This window comes from Neomonachus schauinslandi, chromosome 9 (genome assembly GCF_002201575.2).
Source record: "Neomonachus schauinslandi chromosome 9, ASM220157v2, whole genome shotgun sequence".
In the NCBI taxonomy this organism is placed as follows: domain Eukaryota; kingdom Metazoa; phylum Chordata; class Mammalia; order Carnivora; family Phocidae; genus Neomonachus; species Neomonachus schauinslandi.
In genome coordinates, this window is record NC_058411.1 from 60,767,953 (window position 1) to 60,787,189 (window position 19,237).

Below are 19,237 nucleotides of genomic sequence, written 5' to 3' on the forward strand. Positions count from 1 at the left end.
GAAAAGATTCAGATCATCATTAGATATGCATGCCTTCCCTGGATAACCCAATAAATATCTGAGTTGGAGGTCCTATCTCAAATGAAATTAAAAACAAATTAGAGGGAAGAGGTCAGGTTAGCATGTTTTAGAGCTACTGGTAAACTATAATTTAGGGTGACATTAATTACATGATCTGAAGATTAATCCTTTAAGTACTAAATTAAGGAGTTTACAACCATGACCAAAAATCACCATCACATACCATGCATAACTACCATACGACAAATCCATGTAACTGAAGATTCCGAGTGAAAAATTATCTTTTCCAAATCCTTCAAATTTCATTTGAAGAACTTAGTGGCCAGATGTTCATACTGATAACAGATTTCCATAACAGCTCCACTGTACCTATGTTATGAGTTTCTTTGAAGCCATATTTTATATAAAAATACTTAAGATTGACAGCTTAATGCTGTTTAGAACGATTAATCTGTGAAAGCTCTAAGTCTGTGAATAGGCTTTTAAGAGCAGCATTTCTGAAATACTCTGTACATTCTTCCTTAACCACATTTAGTTTAATCAAAATCATACAGAGCTCTCATAAGATTATGAGCGCATATTTACGAGTATTTTCAAAATTAGTTTCATATTATACTTGGGTAAATGTTGCCAATAGCACAGTGGGCTCCAGAGAGCTGACCAAACCCGGGTTAAGTAAACTGGCCACTTTACCGTTGTTAACTTCAAAGAAGAGAATGACTGCTGACTTCACTATGCTACCGGGGCACCTTGTACGATATTCAACAGTAAGCCTCTGAAGGCTTCCAGGCTTCATCTGCCCCTCAGCCCACCCTCCTCCCTCCAACTACTTGGCCCACAGGAAACACTCAGGGCCCAGAGTGACAAAACCAGGATGCCATGTGGATAATCACTAGATGTTACCCCTTGAATACAAATACATTAATAAATACATCCCATAACTAGTGTTTTTAACGTTATGTTCAAAGCTAGTTATTTAATTTGAATAACTGCTGAAAAAGAATGTAAGATTAAGTAACCTGCATTAAAAAATGGAAACCCATCTTAGAATTGGTGTTATCAACTTAACCAGCTTTTCATAAAATATTCTCAAGGAAAGAAAAATCAAAGTGCTTTTGTCTTGCTCCTTTTATTACACACTCAGTGAACCATCCTTAGTATGAAATTAATGTAATGGTTAGATATATAAATGTAAAACAACATGAGAAAATCTAAGGGGGGAAAATCCTCATTTTAATCTGAGACTAGGAAGATCAGCTCCAATTAGTCTTAGTAATTTAACTATTTTTTTCTTAAAACACCAATAACAGACAAGCTTGATAATTTAACGCTTAATTGGCAATTAGGGCTCTAGAATGTCCTTAATTTCTTTAAAGAACATTTTAAAACCAAAGCACTAATGTGACACACAGTAAAAGCACAGTACAAATATCAAATTTCAGATCTGGCTTTTGCTAGATAGAGCCTAAGAATGAAGAAACATTTTTCCCTTTCCAGATAATAATTTAAAATATAAATAATTGTATTAAGTCCCACTGAATAAAGAATGTGAAAGTTCCTGGTATTACAAAAACCCTAAAGTTTGAAGTTTGATAGTCATTCTATGGCGGGACAGAGACTGGATTTTGTTTGCTTTCCATAATTATTTCACAGTCTCCCTCCATTTCAAAATTGAGATTCACAAATGAACTGGATACCACTGTTTCTGGTTGATACCTCTGGACAATGGAATCAGCCTGCAGTTTATTCTGCTGGTATTGTCTTTCTGCTTCTTCAGGCATCCTGTTTTCTTCTTCTTCTTCTTCTTCCTAAAAAGAGGAAATAATCAAGAATAGATAAAATATAAATGCCCAAAAGGAATAGTATTTGTTTCCCACTTTCAACTGCTTGTGCCTCCTTTTTTCTTTAACTAAAACATGAGTGTCATGTCCAATTCAGTTTGGTCTCATTAAGACAAAACATACCTCCTTGTCCCCTGTTCCCAAACTAAAATGGAAACTATCATATGACATTTTAAGGAAAGGGAAGTTATTTTTAAAGCATGGTACAGCACTGCTTAGATGAGTCCTGAATTAACTTTGACAAAAGCTGTATCTTTTCAGATCAATTCTAATCTAAATAAAAAATAGCTAAATACTGTATCACTTCAATTATAGGTTAGCAGCCTATTCAGCAGAATGGGGTGGTCTACTCACTAAACGGTATAACATGGTTATTGTTCCCCTAAGCAGCTAGTATACAGATAATTTCTAGTTCCAGAACTACTGCATTCACGGAGGAAGTGGCAATTGTATTGGTCAATGCAGTATTGGTAGTTTGTAGTACAGACTTACGGTACAGGTTACAGTAACCTGTCAAGAAGATTAATTTAGAGCTTGCTTGAGAGAGCAAGAAAAACATGGAGGAGTCGTTTACAATGGTCCAGATTAGGTAATGAGGCTCTAAACATGGCTGGAAGTGTTAAAAACACTCATTTGTTCAGAAACCATTTTTGAAACCATGTAACAAATATAAAGTCAGCTGCCTTTTCCAGATTTGTGTCCAGCCACTCTCCCGTTGCACTCTGCTCCAGTGACAAAGCACCATTCCTGCCACTGCTCCAAATACACAACTGAGCCTCAGGCCCCTACATTCTAGCTTTAGCCGAATTCCCCCTCCATTTGCTTGAAGGATAATAGAAGATTTTAATATTTATTTCATGCTCACCAATATAACACTGGGTGCTGTCCTAAGCATTTTCTATATCAACTCATTTAATCCTCAGAGCAACCCTGAACATAGATGCCACACTTTTCCTCATTATAAAGATGAAGAAACTGAGGCTTACAAAGGTTAAGTATCTTGCCCAAGGGTGGCAAAGTTAGAAGTGGCAGAGTCAGAATTTGAATTCGGACCCTTTGGTTCTTCAGCCTATGCTCTTAAGAGCTAAACTTTTCTCATTCCTTGAGGCTAAATTCATTTCACCCCGACCCTAAGACCTCACTACATTTGCAGACAAAATTGCCTCACCTCCTTGTGCCTTAACACCTGGCACTTACACATTTCTAGTACTTGTAATTTTCTGTGCTTCAAATCCTCCACTTCTCCTACTACAGTCTACAGGCTCTAAGTACAGAGACTGTCTTATTTCTTCATCTGAAAACTGGAATAATAATCCAAAGAGAGATGTATGAAGATTAAATAAGAAACATCTATAAGGCACCTCACATAACACCCAGCACAATGAAATCTAGCTTAGTCTCACACAAAGATCCTAGGGAAATTTCAATGTTAAAAAATAAGTATATAAATTAAAAATATCTAACTTGATTAATTAGTAACTCTAGAATGAAATGCCTACCCTAAGGGAGCTCTCTTTTGGGTGGCTAGAGAGGATATATATGCTCATTACACAACCCATGAAGTCCACAGTAAACCAAACTGAATCAACAAAATGTAAAAAGGAGACACACCTCCTTCTTCATCCGGTAATACTCATCAATGGCATATTGGTATTTTGGGGTGCTGATGCCCAAAACAGATGCAATCTTCTCTCCAAGAAAGTCACACACTAAAGATACAAAAGTTAAATGGCAAAAAACAAACAAAAAAAACACAAAAATTAATGGCTTATACAATTCCATAAACACTTCTTGAGCACCTTCTATGTGCAAGGCATTGTAAGAATACAAAAGATTATGAACACTCAATACATCTCTTCTGTGTCTTCCTTGATTTCCTCAAGAGGCACTAGTGGCTCCTTCTGGGTTCCCAACAACACTCTGCTCATACCTCCAATTATACATGTATCACCATGTATTATAATTATCTATTACATGTCTATTTTTCAAGAAAAACAGATACTCTTAGAGGGTTGGGACATCATTAGGCTATGGGGGAGTAACGGCTTGCACTGTAACATTCCCTGAGTGCCTGCCACATGCCAGGCACTGTGAAAGGTTAGACTCAGAGAGGCTGATGAAGGATCCAAAATGTAATCCAGGTCTGAAAGTAAAGCTTTTCCTTACACCACACTGTCTAGTAATATTGAGTGCTCAGTAAGTGTTTCTTGAATGAATTACTATTCAAAATTACCTCTAATAAAAAGCAAAAAATGATAGAAGTCCTAAGTTGATAATTCATTTCCTTCAAATCTGACTTAGTTTATAGCTCAACTTAAGATACGAAATATTAAGGAAATTAAAAATAAATGAATTATATAATACAGGCTCTAGAATAGTCAGAGTAAGAATAGTATCAGTAAGAAACCATATAACAAAATAGCAAAATAGTTGCTAACAGAGAAGGTTCAAAAACATAAAAATTAATATAAAATAAATTAATAAAGCCATTTTTCAGTTCTCTAAAAAAAACCCCACAATTTGAAACTGAAGAATGTTTTAAAGTGAAGTACAAGTTAGATTAATATCTTCCAACGCTAGCTAGCTGCTGAGAACAGAGTGATTAACTCCCTATTGTTTCCCCTTCACTTTGGAAACACCCCATTTGGTAAAGTTCTTGTTCTTGGAGCATATTATAGTAGTTATACAATATTCAAACAGAAAAGTAATACCTGAAAGGGTTGACGTGGCAGCTCGAAGCATGTAAAACCATAAGTAGGGGCCCCAGGTGAGTTTTGTCTGCAACAAAAAGTCAGGTTAGCAACCTTCATACCTAAACCCATTCTGTATATTTAGGCCTGAATGAAGTAATCAAATATTTGGTTGGCACACAGAATATTCTATAGATAGTATTACAGACTACAATCCAATTAAACATTTAAAGCTCTACAGACAGAATTCTACAAAGACATTTTATATTTACCCATATAACTACCACCACCCTAAGCCTGTGGAATAACCAAAGAAAGTAGCAGCCACTAAAATGGAGTTGGTAAGTCATAGTCTTATTTATAAATTGACAATCTAGAGCCTCTGCTCCTGTCCTGCTGCTTTTTTTGTCTTCACTGTTCATAAGCACATCAGAGATAGAATGCAGTAAATACAAAGGGACCTTAAGAAATCATACAGTACAACATACTTAGAGTACAGTAAGGAAATTAAGATTCAGAGAAAGTAAGCAGGATAAGTAAGAGCACATCAAATGAACTTTCAATGATGGGAAAATAAGTGACCAGTAAGTGGCAACGTGAGCTCTTTTGTTTCTTTAAGGATTAAGAAGGGCCCAGGGGTGCCTGGGTGACTCATTCGGTTAAGCGTCTGCCTTCGGCTCAGGTCGTGATCCCAGGGTCCTGGGATTGAGTCCCGCATCAGGCTCCCTGCTTAGCAGGGAGCCTGCTTCTCCCTCTCCCTCTGCGGGCCACTTCTGCCTACTTGTGCTCGCTCTCTCTCTAACAAATAAATAAAATCTTAAAAAAAAAAAAAAAAGGATTAAGAAAGGCCTAGACCATATAACCCAAGACAAGCTCAGTGTATATTTAGTAAAGTAGGACCAATGGCAGAAGGCAATCTACACTGCACAATTCCGTTGTTAATCTTGGTGCTGTCATTCCCATTGAACACTTCTGTGAAGCTTGCCACAGAGACAACAGTTTGCTTCTGTGGATGAAATCAGTAATATAAGCATGCTTCATCGTACTAACATTTCTGTTTACCAAAAGAAAGTATAGTATAGAATAATCATCGCTCAAATAACAATAATTATTATTAATATTATTTTAATATTGTTTCCAGGAAGGAGAAAAACAATGAAATTATACATAATCTTCTTAGCTAAGATATATATTCATGATTATAAGGTATTAAAACAGCAGACACAAGAATATCTGTAAGTCTGGGTAGATGGGCTAAAGAGAAATGGGGGAAACACACAACAGTCTTCTCATGAAAAGCAGGTATGCAGATTTCTGTGATAATATTCTTGAAAAGACACAGAAGTGAGTTAGCTCTTTTATCTCTATTTACACAAGAATGAGTGTCCAAGCAAAAAATACATTCAACTAAAAAAATACTGTATACTTATGACTCTCTCAATCAAATCTACTGTACCTTCTATATTCAGAGCTGGAAGCATTTCTCTTACATGGGGATAAGGGTTATTTTAGGGACTCTGTTTAAGATGCTCTCATCTTAGTGTTTACCTTACAGTTTTTATAGCAAATGGGACAGTGCAGTAATATAGGGAATGGAACCAGTCTCTATAACACATGATAACAACAGGGCCAAGAAACTACTTAGAAAAGGATTAAGCAGGTTTTTGAAGGAAAGCATATATTTCCCAGTGGACCAATTCTCCTGGGGTTGTTTCTAGAGAGAACAATTGCTAATATCCATGCAGTGACTACCAAAGAGTCAAACCTGCTCCAGAGCTGAGGAATTGGATAAGGATCCCTGAATAACATCTATCACTATCACACACAATTACACAGAATGAATGTATGGGGCTCTTGTTTAGACACTGATCTTACTGAATCAAAAGGACAGATGACTCAAGAGCCTACACTGGAACCTTGCCACCACTGCCAGCATCACTACTACCACCATCACCCCAGTAATAAGAGAAACGGGCCAGATCTTGGTCTTCAAGACTTCCAGTTTATGGTGCAAACTCAAGCTCATTCATTTTTTTCTCCAAAAATTTAAGTATCCATCTCTTCCTGAATAATTGAGTATCCACCTCTTCCTTAACAAGAACTATTCAGACTTGCTATCTTTTTTTGTTTTTAAACATTTTTTTAAAGATTTTATTTATTTATATGACAGAGAGAGACACCGCGAGAGAGGGAACACAAGCAGGGGGAGTGGGAGAGGGAGAAGCAGGCTTCCCGCTGAGCAGGGAGGCTCGATCCCAGGACCCTGGGATCATGACCCAAGCCGTAGGCAGACGCTTAATGACTGAGCCACCCAAGTGCCCCAAACATCTTATTTTTATATTACAAAAGTAATGCTTATTTTTTATAGAACACTTAGAAAATGGAGCAAAGTATAAAGAAAATCTAAGTCACCCATTTTTCCACCACCTGTAGATAATTATCACTAACATTTTAGTATATTTTCCCAGTCTTTTCCTGAGCACGTATGTTTTTACAACATTGTTGTGTTTTCTCTATCCTGTTGTTTTCCCCATTTACAATACTGGTATTTAACCAAAAGGACTGAAATCAGGACCTCAAAGAGATATTTCCACTCCATCTTCACTGTAGCATTCTTCCTAATAGCCAAGAGGTAGAAACAGCCTAAATGTCCACTGATGAATGAATGGATAAAGAATATGTGATAATATATATAATGGAAAATTCAGCCTTAAAAAAAGAAGGGGAACCTGGGGCTCCTGGGTGGCTCAGTCGTTAAGCGTCTGCCTTCGGCTCAGGTCATGATCCCAGGGTCCTGGGATCGAGCACCACATCGGGCTCCCTGTTCCGCGGGAAGCCTGCTTCTCTCTCTCCCAACCCCCCGCTTGTGTTCCCTCGCTAGCTGTGTCTCTGTCAAATAAATAAATAAAATGTTTAAAAAAAAAAAAAAAAAAGAAGGGGATCCTACCATATACAACAACATAGATGAACCTTGAAGACATTATGCTAGTAAAATAAGCCAGTCACAGAAAGACAAATACTGCATGACAGAACATCAATCGGCATTTCTGATCTTGCCCACAAGCCACCTATTACTGAGCCTAAGTTTCAGGTGAGTGCAGTTGACAGGTGGGAGCTCCCTTCTTCTGTCAGCCCATTTATGGAATGGAGGCTTTACCATGGGCATGGTGCCACTGAGAATCCCAGGGCACTGACAGCCTCTGTTCATGAGGAAGTGAAAAAAACCAAAAAGATCTAAGGCTACTGCTCCCCACCTTCACCAAGTACTCAGCTCCTAAAGTAGGGCTGTCACTCAGGAATGCAACACTGTCCCTAGCCCCAACTTCAGAGCTCTGGCTAAGAGGTTTTGCCCAGGAGGAAAAGTAGGCCATAAAACAGATAGCTCCTAATCTCTTCCCAAATGAACTGACTTCATTTGCAACAGAGCTGGAAACGTCCAAGCCCAAAGGGTGCTCTTAAAATCAGTGGAGACTGTGGTGAGAAGTAATTGAGAGGAAGTTCTTAGATTCTATGAAGATGCAGGCTAAACTAAAGGCTGGGGGGGGAGGGGAGGGAGAAGGCAAGGGCAGTACCCAGAGTTGTTGCAATATTTTGTCTAAAATGTACAAAAAATTAAGAGACATACAAAGAAACAGAAGTATACTCTATGCACAGGGAGAAAAGCAGGCAATAGAATCTACCCATGAGTGACTAGATGTTGGATTTAACAGAAAAAAAGTCAAAGTAACTTTTATAAGTATGTTCAAAGAACTAAGGAAACCATAATTAAAGAAATAAAGGAAGGTATAACAATGCTGCATTGAATAGAGAATATCAATAAAGAGATAAAAATTATTAACAAGAGGGGCACCTGGGTGGCTCAGTCAATTAAGCATCCGACTTGATTCGGCTCAGGTTCATGAAAGAGAGCCCCACGTTGTAGGGCTTCGCACTCAGCGGGGAGTCTGTTTCTCTCATTCTCTCTCCCTCTACCCCTACCCCCATGCTCTCCCTCTCTCCCTAAAACAAATAAATAAATCTTAAAAAAAAAAAATAACAACAAGAACCAGATGGAAATTCTGGAATTGAAAAGCGCAATAACAGAAAAGCAAAATTCAGTAGAAGGGGCTCAAAAGAACAAAAACCAACAGAGATGAAGGGAATAGACAACTCAACAGTACCAGCTGGAGACTTTGATACCCCACTGTCAATAACGAATAGGACAACTAGGCAGATCAACAAGGAAATAGAAGACTTGAAAAACACTATGAACCAACCAGACCTAACAGACATCTACTGAACATGGGACCTAACAACAATAGAATCTACATTCTCCTCAAGTACAAACAGAACATTCTCAAAGACCACATGCTAAGCCATAAAACAAACTTCAATAGATTTAAAAGGAGAGAAATAATACCAGTATATTCTCCAACCACATGGTGTGAAATTAGAAATCAAGAACAGGAGAATCTGGGTGGCTCAGTCGGTTAAATGTCCAACCCAGCTCAGGTCTTGATCTCAGGGTTGTGAGTTCAAGCCCCACACTGGGCTCCAAGCTGGGTATGGAGCCTACTTAAAAGAAAAGAAAAGAAAAGAAAAGAAAAGGAAATCAAGAACATTAAAATAATAAAATAAAATAAAAATAAAATAAAATAAATAAAATAAAATAAAATATGAAAACTTAACAAATATATGGGAAGTAACTAACATACTCTCAAACAACCAATAGGTCAAAGAGAAAATACTTTGAGATGGATGAAAATGAAGGTGTAACATACAAATCTTATGAGACATAACTAAAACAGTTCTTAAAGGAAAATTCATAGCTAATTAATAAAGAAGAAAGATAACCTAACATTCCACCTTAAGACACTGGAAAAAATAGAGCAAACTAGACATAAAACAAGCAGAAGGAAGGACATAATAAAGACTAGTGTGAAAACCAATGAAATGGAGAAAAAACAAGAGAGAAAATCACTGAAACCAAAAGCTGGTTCTTGGAAAAGATCAACAAAATTGATAAAACTTTTGCTAAACTAAACTGACCAAGAAAAAAGAAGGAAGACCCAAATAACTAGAATCAGAAATGAAAAAATAAAAAGGACTATAAAGAAATACTATGAACAACTGCATGACAACAAATTTGATAACTTACATGAAATAAACAAAACTACCAAAATGGACTTAAAAATAAGACAATTTCGGAATCAAAAAGCTGTACACAACGAAAACCCTAGGCAGCTTCACAAGATGAGGTCTACCAAACATTTAAATAAGAATTAATACCAATTCTTCACAAACTCTTCTCAAAAAATCAACCAACAAAAAACCCAGAAGAAGAAGGAACAGTTCTTAACTCATTTTATGAGGCCAGTAATGCTCTGGAACCAAAACCAGACAAAGACATCACAAGAAAATTATAGACCTGTATTTTTTATGAATATGGGTGCAAAAATTCCCAATAATTACTAGCAAACTAAATCCATCAACATATGAAAAAAATTATATGCCATGATCAAGTGGGTTTTATCCTAGGAATGTAAGGCTAGTTTCACAGCCAAAAATCAATGTCACCATTATCAACAGAATAAAGAACAAGGCAGTTCCTCAAATGATTAAATATAGTTAGCATATGACCCGGCAATTCCACTCATAGGTACATAACCAAGAGAAATTAAAACCTGTATCCAAATGTTCACAGCAGTATTCATAGTAGCCAAAAGGTGGAAATAACCCAAATGTTCATGTACTGACAAATGTGGTATATCAAAAAAAGGAATGAAATTCTGATACATGCTATAACATGGATGAACCTTGAAAACATGCTAAATGAAAGAAACCAGTTACAAAAGATCACTTGTTATATGATTTCATTCTATGAAATGTACATAATAGGGAAATCTATAGAAAGTAGATTGTGATTATCAGGAGTTGGGGAGATGAAGGATAAGGAATGATAACTAAAGGGTACTGAGTTTCTTTCAGAGGTGCTGCAAATGTACTAAAACTGACTATGGTAATGGTTGTGCACATCTATGAATATACTAAAAGCCATATCACTGTAACTTTAAGTCAGTGAATTGTACGCTATGTGAACTGTATTTCAATAAAGCTTGTTTTTTAGGCAAGTAGTAAGGATGCATTTTTTTCTATGCAATGCTTTTATTTTTTAAAGATTTTATTTATTATTTATTTGAGAAAGAATATGTGTGAGCAGGGGAAGAACAGAGAGAGAGAGGGACAAGCAGACTCCACACTGAGCGTGGAGCCCAATGCAGGGCTTAATCCCACAACCCAGAGATCATGATCTAAGCCAAAACCAAGAGTCAGTTGACTGAGCCATCCAGGCGCCCTATTATGCAATGCTTTTATTATCACTTTTTATGTAATAGAGAGCAACTATTGAGACCATGACTTTTAAAAACATACAGATAAATACAAATGTATACAGACAAATAAGAATTAACCCCTTCAAAGTAATTTAAAAGAAAAATACTTATTCCAACAATTCTCCCAGTGCATGAAACACCTCTATAATATTCTGCATGCATTTAGAAATGCCATCAGAGTATACTGCACAGCCCTTTGAATATATTCCATAGTAGAGACTCTGGATCTAATATTTTTTTAATAACCAAAATCTATCAAAAGCCAAATCTAGGGGCCCCTGAGTGGCTCAGTCGTTAAGTGTCTGCCTTCGGCTCAGGTCGCGGTCCCAGGGTCCTGGGATCGAGCCCCGCATCGGGCTCCCTGCTCAGCGGGAAGCCTGCTTCTCCCTCTCCCACTCCCCCTGCTTGTGTTCCCTCTCTCGCTGTGTCTCTCTCTGTCAAATACATAAATAAAATCTTTAAAAAAAAAAAAAAGCCAAATCTGATGCAATATTAGTAGTAACATTTTTTAAATCAAATACAAAATAATAATTCTCTATCCTGCTACCCTTCTTCACAGCACTTTGCAGTCTGGTAATTATAGTATGTATTTATTCCCTGCCTACCCACTAGCATACAAGAGCAAAAATTTGTGTTGCCCATGCATGGCTGTATCACCAGGACCTAAAACAGTACCTACTAGAAAGTCAGTAAATATTGATCAACTAAACTCTCCAGAGACTACTTAGAAGGAGAACACTACTTTTAAAGAATGTACAGCTTGCCCTATAATTTTATAGTTAAATCATGTATAATTTAGAAATTCTTAAATTTAGCTGATGAGGCACATAAAGTTAAGAACTGTACACTCCTACCTTCCAATCAAAACTTGGGGCAATGATGTGAAAAAGAACTGACAAATCCTAAATTTTAGGTGGAAACTACTATGGCAGCATAGTCCTTAATTCAAAGGGACTGGAATTCAAGCACTCTATTTAGTAAGATAAATCTTAAAGAAACCTAGCCACCCTGACAAGAACTCTGACACTCAAACTATCTCAGACTACTGAAATGCAGAAATATTTCCATCCGTATTTGTAAAAATATTATTTTCTACCAAAATCATACTGCATATTTTTATAATCAAAACATAGTTGATTTAAACCTCAAAAGGTCCCTTCCATTTGATGTTTAAGAGGAAACAAATCAATTGAGAAAACTAGTGACAGTGACTTCTTAGCGCAGTCGGCAGGGTGTGAGTCTCATAAAAAACTACTGACAAAAGCATCAGACCTACCGGATCAACAGTAGGCAAAACATCTTTCTTCTCCGGGCCGTCAACCTCATCTTCATCTGTGCTGTATTCTTCCATTGTTTCACCACTTACAAAGTGGATGACTCTCCTCGGGACTTTCTTCTTCTTTCCTATGACTCCCAGTTCTACATTTTCAAAGCCTCTTTCACTATTCACCTAATGACAATAATAAGTTAAGATAATGAGTTTCAAGGGAGGTTAATTTTCTTTCATATGGCAAACAAATTATTGGTTGCTTTATTTTAGGGAAAAAAGAAACATAAACCAATCCTTAATTTTTTTTTTTAAATTAAGACATCATACACACACAAGAGTATCAATAACATAAATGTAGAGTTTAACGAATAATAAGGCAAACATCTACATACTCACTGCTGAGGGTAAAAAATAGAATTTAACCAAATAAACTTTTTTGAAGTCAGCAGCTAAGAAATCAAGCACCACACGTCAAAACATAGCAATTCCAATGCTATATAATATGCAAAGACACTCTGGACATCAGTCGTTTTAAAGAATAATGTTATTTATAGATTAATGTGTAATATCAAAGGAAAATCATATAGATGCACATATACGTATATTAGAGACATAAAATAAAATAACAGTTCATGGCAGGGAACTCTCCTAAATCTTTGGATTTAGGCTTAGCTACATGTGGACAAAACAAAACCCATTCGACTTAACTCTGCTTCTCTCCTTTTCTCAAAACAGGAGTTTCAAATTAAAATGCCTTTTAAGGCCAAGCGGCGCCAAAAGTGAGCAAAACTGTATAGGGAAAGGTAGACCCTGTGGAGAAAGCATTCCCAACGAAGACATTTAAACTGAAAAAAATGTTTTAAAGCACTGTGCAATCCAAATAAAACTCATTTGTAGATCAAATCTGGAAAACAAGCCATAAGTGTTCTATCGCTGAGCTTTCAGATTTCTTAGTCAATAATGCATAGGTGACAACAGAGTTCTCCTGACAGTAAAAGGATTTTACAAATTTTAGTACAATACTCTATGGAATTCTAATTACATCCAAATTTCATTCCTAGGGAAATACTAATTTTACCTCAAATATATACCCATGTTCCCAGCTGAAGGTAAATGCATATTGTGGGAGAGGACAAAGAGCTTTTCACTGTTATCTTGCCTCAAGTTTTAACTCCTAAGAAAGCCTTTATTTCATCTCCTTACTAGAATACTTCAAAAAGGCACAGTACAATTGTGAAGAAAAACCCAGCAGTGGTTACTCCTAGGGACAGGTACTGAGACAGGGGAGGAGGTACAGGTAAGGGAGTAGTCATGGGGGCCTGTTACTCTTTTTTGTATTTTGTTGTTTGTTTTGTGATGAGACTATGCTCATGTATTACCGATATAATTTTAAAACTAAACCAAACAAAATGATACAGGACTACAGGACTGCAACAATTAAAGTCCACATTGGCGGGATTCTCTAGGATAGTCCAGAGTTCAAAAATTTTGTCCTCTATAAGGATTCCTATACTTGTGGATATGACCACACAATTTAAAGCCATGGATGTTGTTCAACCAGTAAGAAAGAAAGTTCTCTGAACTGCAGTTGCAGAGATGGGATTATACTGATAAAAATAGTGGACTAGAATTGCCCAGTTATGCAAATATAAGTAACTTCATTTTTGTCGTATTTCCTCTTAATCCTCTAAGTTCCTTCTTAGAAAATATATATGACTCTCTATTCTTCAGTTCCCAAAGGTAAGTTTAGTCATTAGCCAGGATGTGAATCCAGGTATATCCAACCTAAAAACCACATGCATTGCTCCACGACACGTGAAGACATCACTGACAGCAACTACAACTGCTGTATAGCGAACTGAGATCATGAAAACCTTGACAGCATGGGCTATCTATGTATTAACCTGAAAAAACAAAAGCCACAATTCTCCCTAGCCTGTCTTGAGAGTTCAAACAAATCCCAGCCCTTAACAACGGAAGACCAGGGCGCCTGGGTGGCTCAGTTGGTTAAGCCACTGCCTTCAGCTCACGTCATGATCCTGGAGTCCCGGGATCGAGTCCCACATCGGACTCCCTGCTCAGCAGGGAGTCTGCTTCTCCCTCTGACCCTCCCCCGTCTCATGCTCTCTCTCTCTCATTCTCTCTCTCAAATAAATAAATAAAATCTTTATAAAAAAAAAAAAAAAAACAACGGAAGACCAGCCCATTTATAATGTCCATAAACAAAATGGACAACGAACGGTCCACCATGGGGACACCTGGGTGGCTCAGTCGGTTAAGCGTCTGCCTTCGGCTCAGGTCATGACCCTGGGGTCCTGGGATGGAGTCCCGCATCAGGCTCCTTGCTCAGTGGGGAGCCTGCTTCTCCCTCTGCCTGCCCACTCCCCTTGCTTGTGCTCCCCGCCCCATCTCTCTGACAAATAAATAAATAGAATCTTTAAAATTAAAAAAAAAAAAATGGTCCACCAAGTTCACCTGGTCCCTAGACATGGTGAGCCATTCCTGCTCTATCTCATTTTTCCCCTTGAAATAAGATTTGGTTTATGGTTGTTCTGACTTCAACGTTACCTTCTGAACCATTACTCAGATCTGTGGACCCCTTTACAAGCAAGGGAAAGTCAGAGAAGTTGGGTGAGATCTCCAGTCGTCACACTATCTGAATGGATCTAATGCCAAAGCAACGGTTCCAGTCAATGAATAGAGCTGAGACCTTTCAGGGTACATCACCGTGACCTGTTCCACCACCACAGAGCAGAAGCAGCTTCTCACGGCTCGGTCTAGCAATTTCTCATTGGCTCAATTTTTCCTTCCTTAGACAAAGGCAAAGGAGAAGGGCTATCTCTCACTGGCTCAACTACTTTACCTTCCCTAGACAACTTTAATAAATCAAAACATTCCAGCTGGATCATAACAGTTAGTATAAACTTAGCTACTATCTCCATTAACTCTCACTCTTGGGTATATTCCTTCCAAAAGATTTTTTTTAAACCTACAAAAGTGAAGGCTGAAATATGATTCATACTTTTATCTTTTTTTTTAAAGATTTTATTTATTTGTCAGAGAGAGAGAGAGAGCACAAGCAGGGGAAGCAGGAGAGGGAGAAGCAGACTCTCTGCTGAGCAGGGAGCCCAATGTGGGACTCAATCCCAGGGCCCTGGGATCACAACCTAAGCCGAAGGCAGACACTTAACTGACTGAACCACCCAGGCGTCCCTTGATTCATATTTTTCATTCCAATACCAAAGTTAGTTAAGTTTAAACAAAACTTTGAGTAATATTCTCTATACATAATATATAATTAAAAATGGATTTTATTTGCTCTAATAACATTTCATATAAAGATTTTTATTAAGGAGACTTTTAAGGGCTTTCTTTAAAAATTTTAATATTAATTTTTGATACAGTAAAACCCAAGTTTTAGGTTTATCTTCTTAAACGGGAGTAAACAAACTTTTTCTTAAAAACAAAGGCCAGATGGTAAATAGTCTAGACTTTGCAGGCCATACAGCTTCTATCACAACTACTAAACTCTGTGAAAGCAGCCATGGACAACACATAATAATCAGGTATAGCTGTGTTCAAATAAAGCTTTATATAATTATAACAGGTGGCTGGTGGGATCTGGCCCATAGGCTATACTTCTGTCAACACCTCATCATAAGGAACCAAACTGGCAAGTAAAAAATCTGTGAGAGAAAATCTATGGCATGTGATTCTGACCTCTACTTAGGGAATAAAAAAGGGGAAACAGAGAAGGGAGGCATTGATGGATAAAAGCAACCAGAAAATTAATTTGTTGAAAAATTTCCAACAATTATAAATGAAAGTTATTCTCTGAATTTTGCAAATGTTTCTTTTTTACAGATAAACAATAAACCTCTTAGTAAGAAAAATTTCACTGTCAATATTACAAATTCCATTTTAAGAAATTCCAAAGATCTGAAAAAAAGAGGTTCCTAACACCAGAAAATTAATAGATGCATTGTCAATTCATTTTTTATCAAATTTTATGATTAACCACCAGACTGTAATAAATCTGTTTTATCTAGTCTCCTGGGGCCTGATTTTAATGGCAATCTTCTTTTTATACACTTTCATAGCACCTAGAACTTCTTTAAAACATGTACTACACATCATGGATTTTATTCTGTATCACCTTCCCCAACTAGGTAGCTAGCAACATAGAGGAGTAGGCACAGTGTGTATCCTTCACTGCTATATCCTGTAATCTATAGTGCCTAGTACATCATAAGTTCTTGGTAGCAGAAGTGCTACATAAATGAATGAGTAGTACTGAAATTTTAACTTCTTTAATAATACTGAGGCTCAGATTTTGGTTAAAAGTTTAGTCAGAGAACTTACCTGATAAAATGTCACAACAGGTACTGTATGGCCTGGTTTAAGATGAAATTCTAAACACAGAGCCAAGCTCCTATTTCTTACTCCTTTCCCTACACTGCACTTGGAATTTCTCAGCTCTGACAAACTGATGAAGGACAGCAGGCTCTCCTTCCATCCAAGTCCCCACCTCACTGGCCTCTTTTCTCTTACTATACTCAAAAGCATAGATCTGGGGTTCCCAGAGATGTTTCTGCTTCACGAATGTGAATGAGAGCAAAAAGGGAAAGTTAGAAAATAGTTTGTATAGTATGAATCCATTTGTGTTTAACACAAAAGAAGAGATTATATATGCACAGGAAATCCCAGAATGATTACAACACAAACTTACTTTTGGTGAATGTGAGATACTGGCCACGGGAGTATTCCTATAACTTAGAGGTCCAGTTCATCTGTACCTGTCAGCAACAGGTCTCAACTGAAAATGAATCTAATCAATTAGTGTTGCCACTGAATTCCACTGAATTCCTTCTTGCTGGTTACTTTCCTCCTTAAGTAGGAGAAAAACAAGAAATTCCATATAAACACTAGTATGTGGAAAAGTTTTTGTGCATGCAAACTACATCTTATACTACAAGAGCTATACTCACATTCAGGCACTATTTATTCCCTTAGGAATCTGTCGTTTGGGGGAATGTCTTACTAACATTTTAGTAGTTAGTGTCAAAAATGAAGCTACTAAAAATTAGGCTTTATTTTCACTGAAGGTGGGAAGATTTCTACAGAGGAGCAACTCAGGTTTTTTATGGCCCAAACTGTATACTCCTGAGCTGGTTTCAGTTAAAGCAATTTCTTCATTAGTTTTACTTGGCCAAAGATTCTAAACTATTACTTTAGACTACCAAATCCAAAACAAAACAAGCCTCCAAACCTTACCTAATTCTCTAAACTTACGCCATCCAGCACAGTAACCACCAGCCACATGTGGCTAATTGCTCCCATAAAATGAGAATAGTTCAAACTGAGATGTGCAGTAGGTGTAACACACACACAGGATTTCTAAGACTCGTACCAAAAAGAGAAATGTAAAATACCTCATGATTAACTTTCACATTAATTACGTACTGAAGTTTTTTGTTAAATTGCATTCAATAAAATATTAATAATATACAATAAAACATGAAAATTTATTTTTATTTTTTTAATATGGCTACTAGAAAACGTACAATTTACAATGTGGCTCCCATTAGGTTTCTGTTGGGCAGCTCCGAGCCTTGGTTACCTCGCGGGTGAAATGGGGATAACGCCCACATCATGCAGAAGTTATTAGGATTAAGTGAAATAAAGCCTGTAAACGCTCAGCACATAGTTGCTATCAGCCTACCAAAGGGCACAAGCCAAGTCAGGCGCTTACACACGCAGAGGCTGAGAAGTGTCTGAAGCCGCCGTCGCCTGGCTTCCAGTTACTCTAAGGACAGCCTTGCGGGGACACGCCTTCCTTCTCTCGCTCGCAGACCCCAAGCTGGAGCAGCACCCCCGCAAGCCCCACGGTCTGCGGCGCGGCCAGCGGAGGGGTTGCGGAGGGCCGCCCGGCTGTGGGGAGGCGTCCGCCCTTTCCCCCAAGCCGGCGTCTTTGGGCAGACGTGGGGCTACCGTGAGAAGGAGCCCCGAAACGCATCTCCGGTGGGCGGCCTGCTCGGGCGAAGGCAGGGCAGGCCGAGAGGGCAGCCGGCGGACGAGACAGACACGAGACGGGGCTCTCCTGGCCCCCGCCTCCGCGCCGCCGCCTCCCTCGGCGGCCGCACTTACCTGCCGAGCCGATTCCCTGAACGTCGCGGCGGCCGCAGCTCCCGAGGCTGCAACTGCTTCTCCTCCTTCCGCACGGCTCGCGGGCTCCGGGTCCATCGTCGTCGCCGCCACAGGGCTGCTGGCGCTAGCAAGATAGAACGTAATGGCCGATCAGCCCATTTCCCTCTCCGCCTCCCCACCCAGGCGCCGACCGAGCCGGCCGTCACCAAGTGGGACTCACCGGCAGCGCCCACCTCGCGCCACGCCCGGCCACGCCACGGCAGGAGGAGCGGGGCTGCCCTGATGGGTGGGACCGGCCTGAGGGGCGGGGCCGGCTGGCGCCTCGCCCCCCAACTCCAGTTCCTCTGACCGCCGCCTGGGAGGCGCAACGACCGGCTCGCGTGGGGCGGAGCGAGGCGAGCAGCCTGCGGCACCGCTTCCGGCCCAGCCCACGTCCGCAGCTCTCCGAGCCGCCGCCTGGCACCGCCGGTGACGTCATGCCTCGTACCTGCACCTGGATCTTGGCTTCGGGATGTGGGCGCAGCCAGCCACCAGCTGCGTTTTGGGCAGTCACTCTCCCAGACCTTGGTTTCTGCACTTACAAAATGAAACAGCCTCGTAGTGTGCTTCAAAGGCTTGTGAAAATGTATTTTAAGATGTAAGGCTCTGCTCCATATTCCATTCCTAACATGGATGACAGTCTAGCCAAAAATACCCTTGAAATAAGAGCCTCAAAAGTAAATTTTGTTTACACTTCTCTGAAATGCTTAAGTATAATTGTAGAAAAAAGTTAAGTGACATCTGAAGGAGAGTAAAGGGTAGCAGCAAGATTCCATTTTGACCAATATGAGGAATATTTTATTATCTATGTCTTCGGGGCGCGTGCGCCCGTGTGTGTGTGTGTGTGTGTGTGTGTGT

At 38.9% G+C, this 19,237-nt stretch overlaps 1 protein-coding gene across 1 annotated transcript; it reads right to left on the reverse strand.

Moving 5' to 3' along the window:
• Nucleotides 1-1,134: 1,134 nt before the first annotated feature.
• On the reverse strand, nt 1,135-18,688 carry FAM177A1 (family with sequence similarity 177 member A1). Its single transcript, XM_021695671.1, has 6 exons — nt 18,561-18,688; nt 18,341-18,464; nt 12,200-12,373; nt 4,574-4,640; nt 3,474-3,571; nt 1,135-1,829 (listed from the first exon to the last, which is right to left on the reverse strand). Exons 2-6 carry the CDS (start codon nt 18,434-18,436, stop codon nt 1,623-1,625), a joined length of 642 nt encoding a protein of 213 aa, XP_021551346.1. The 5' UTR covers nt 18,437-18,464; nt 18,561-18,688; the 3' UTR covers nt 1,135-1,622.
• Nucleotides 18,689-19,237: the final 549 nt, after the last annotated feature.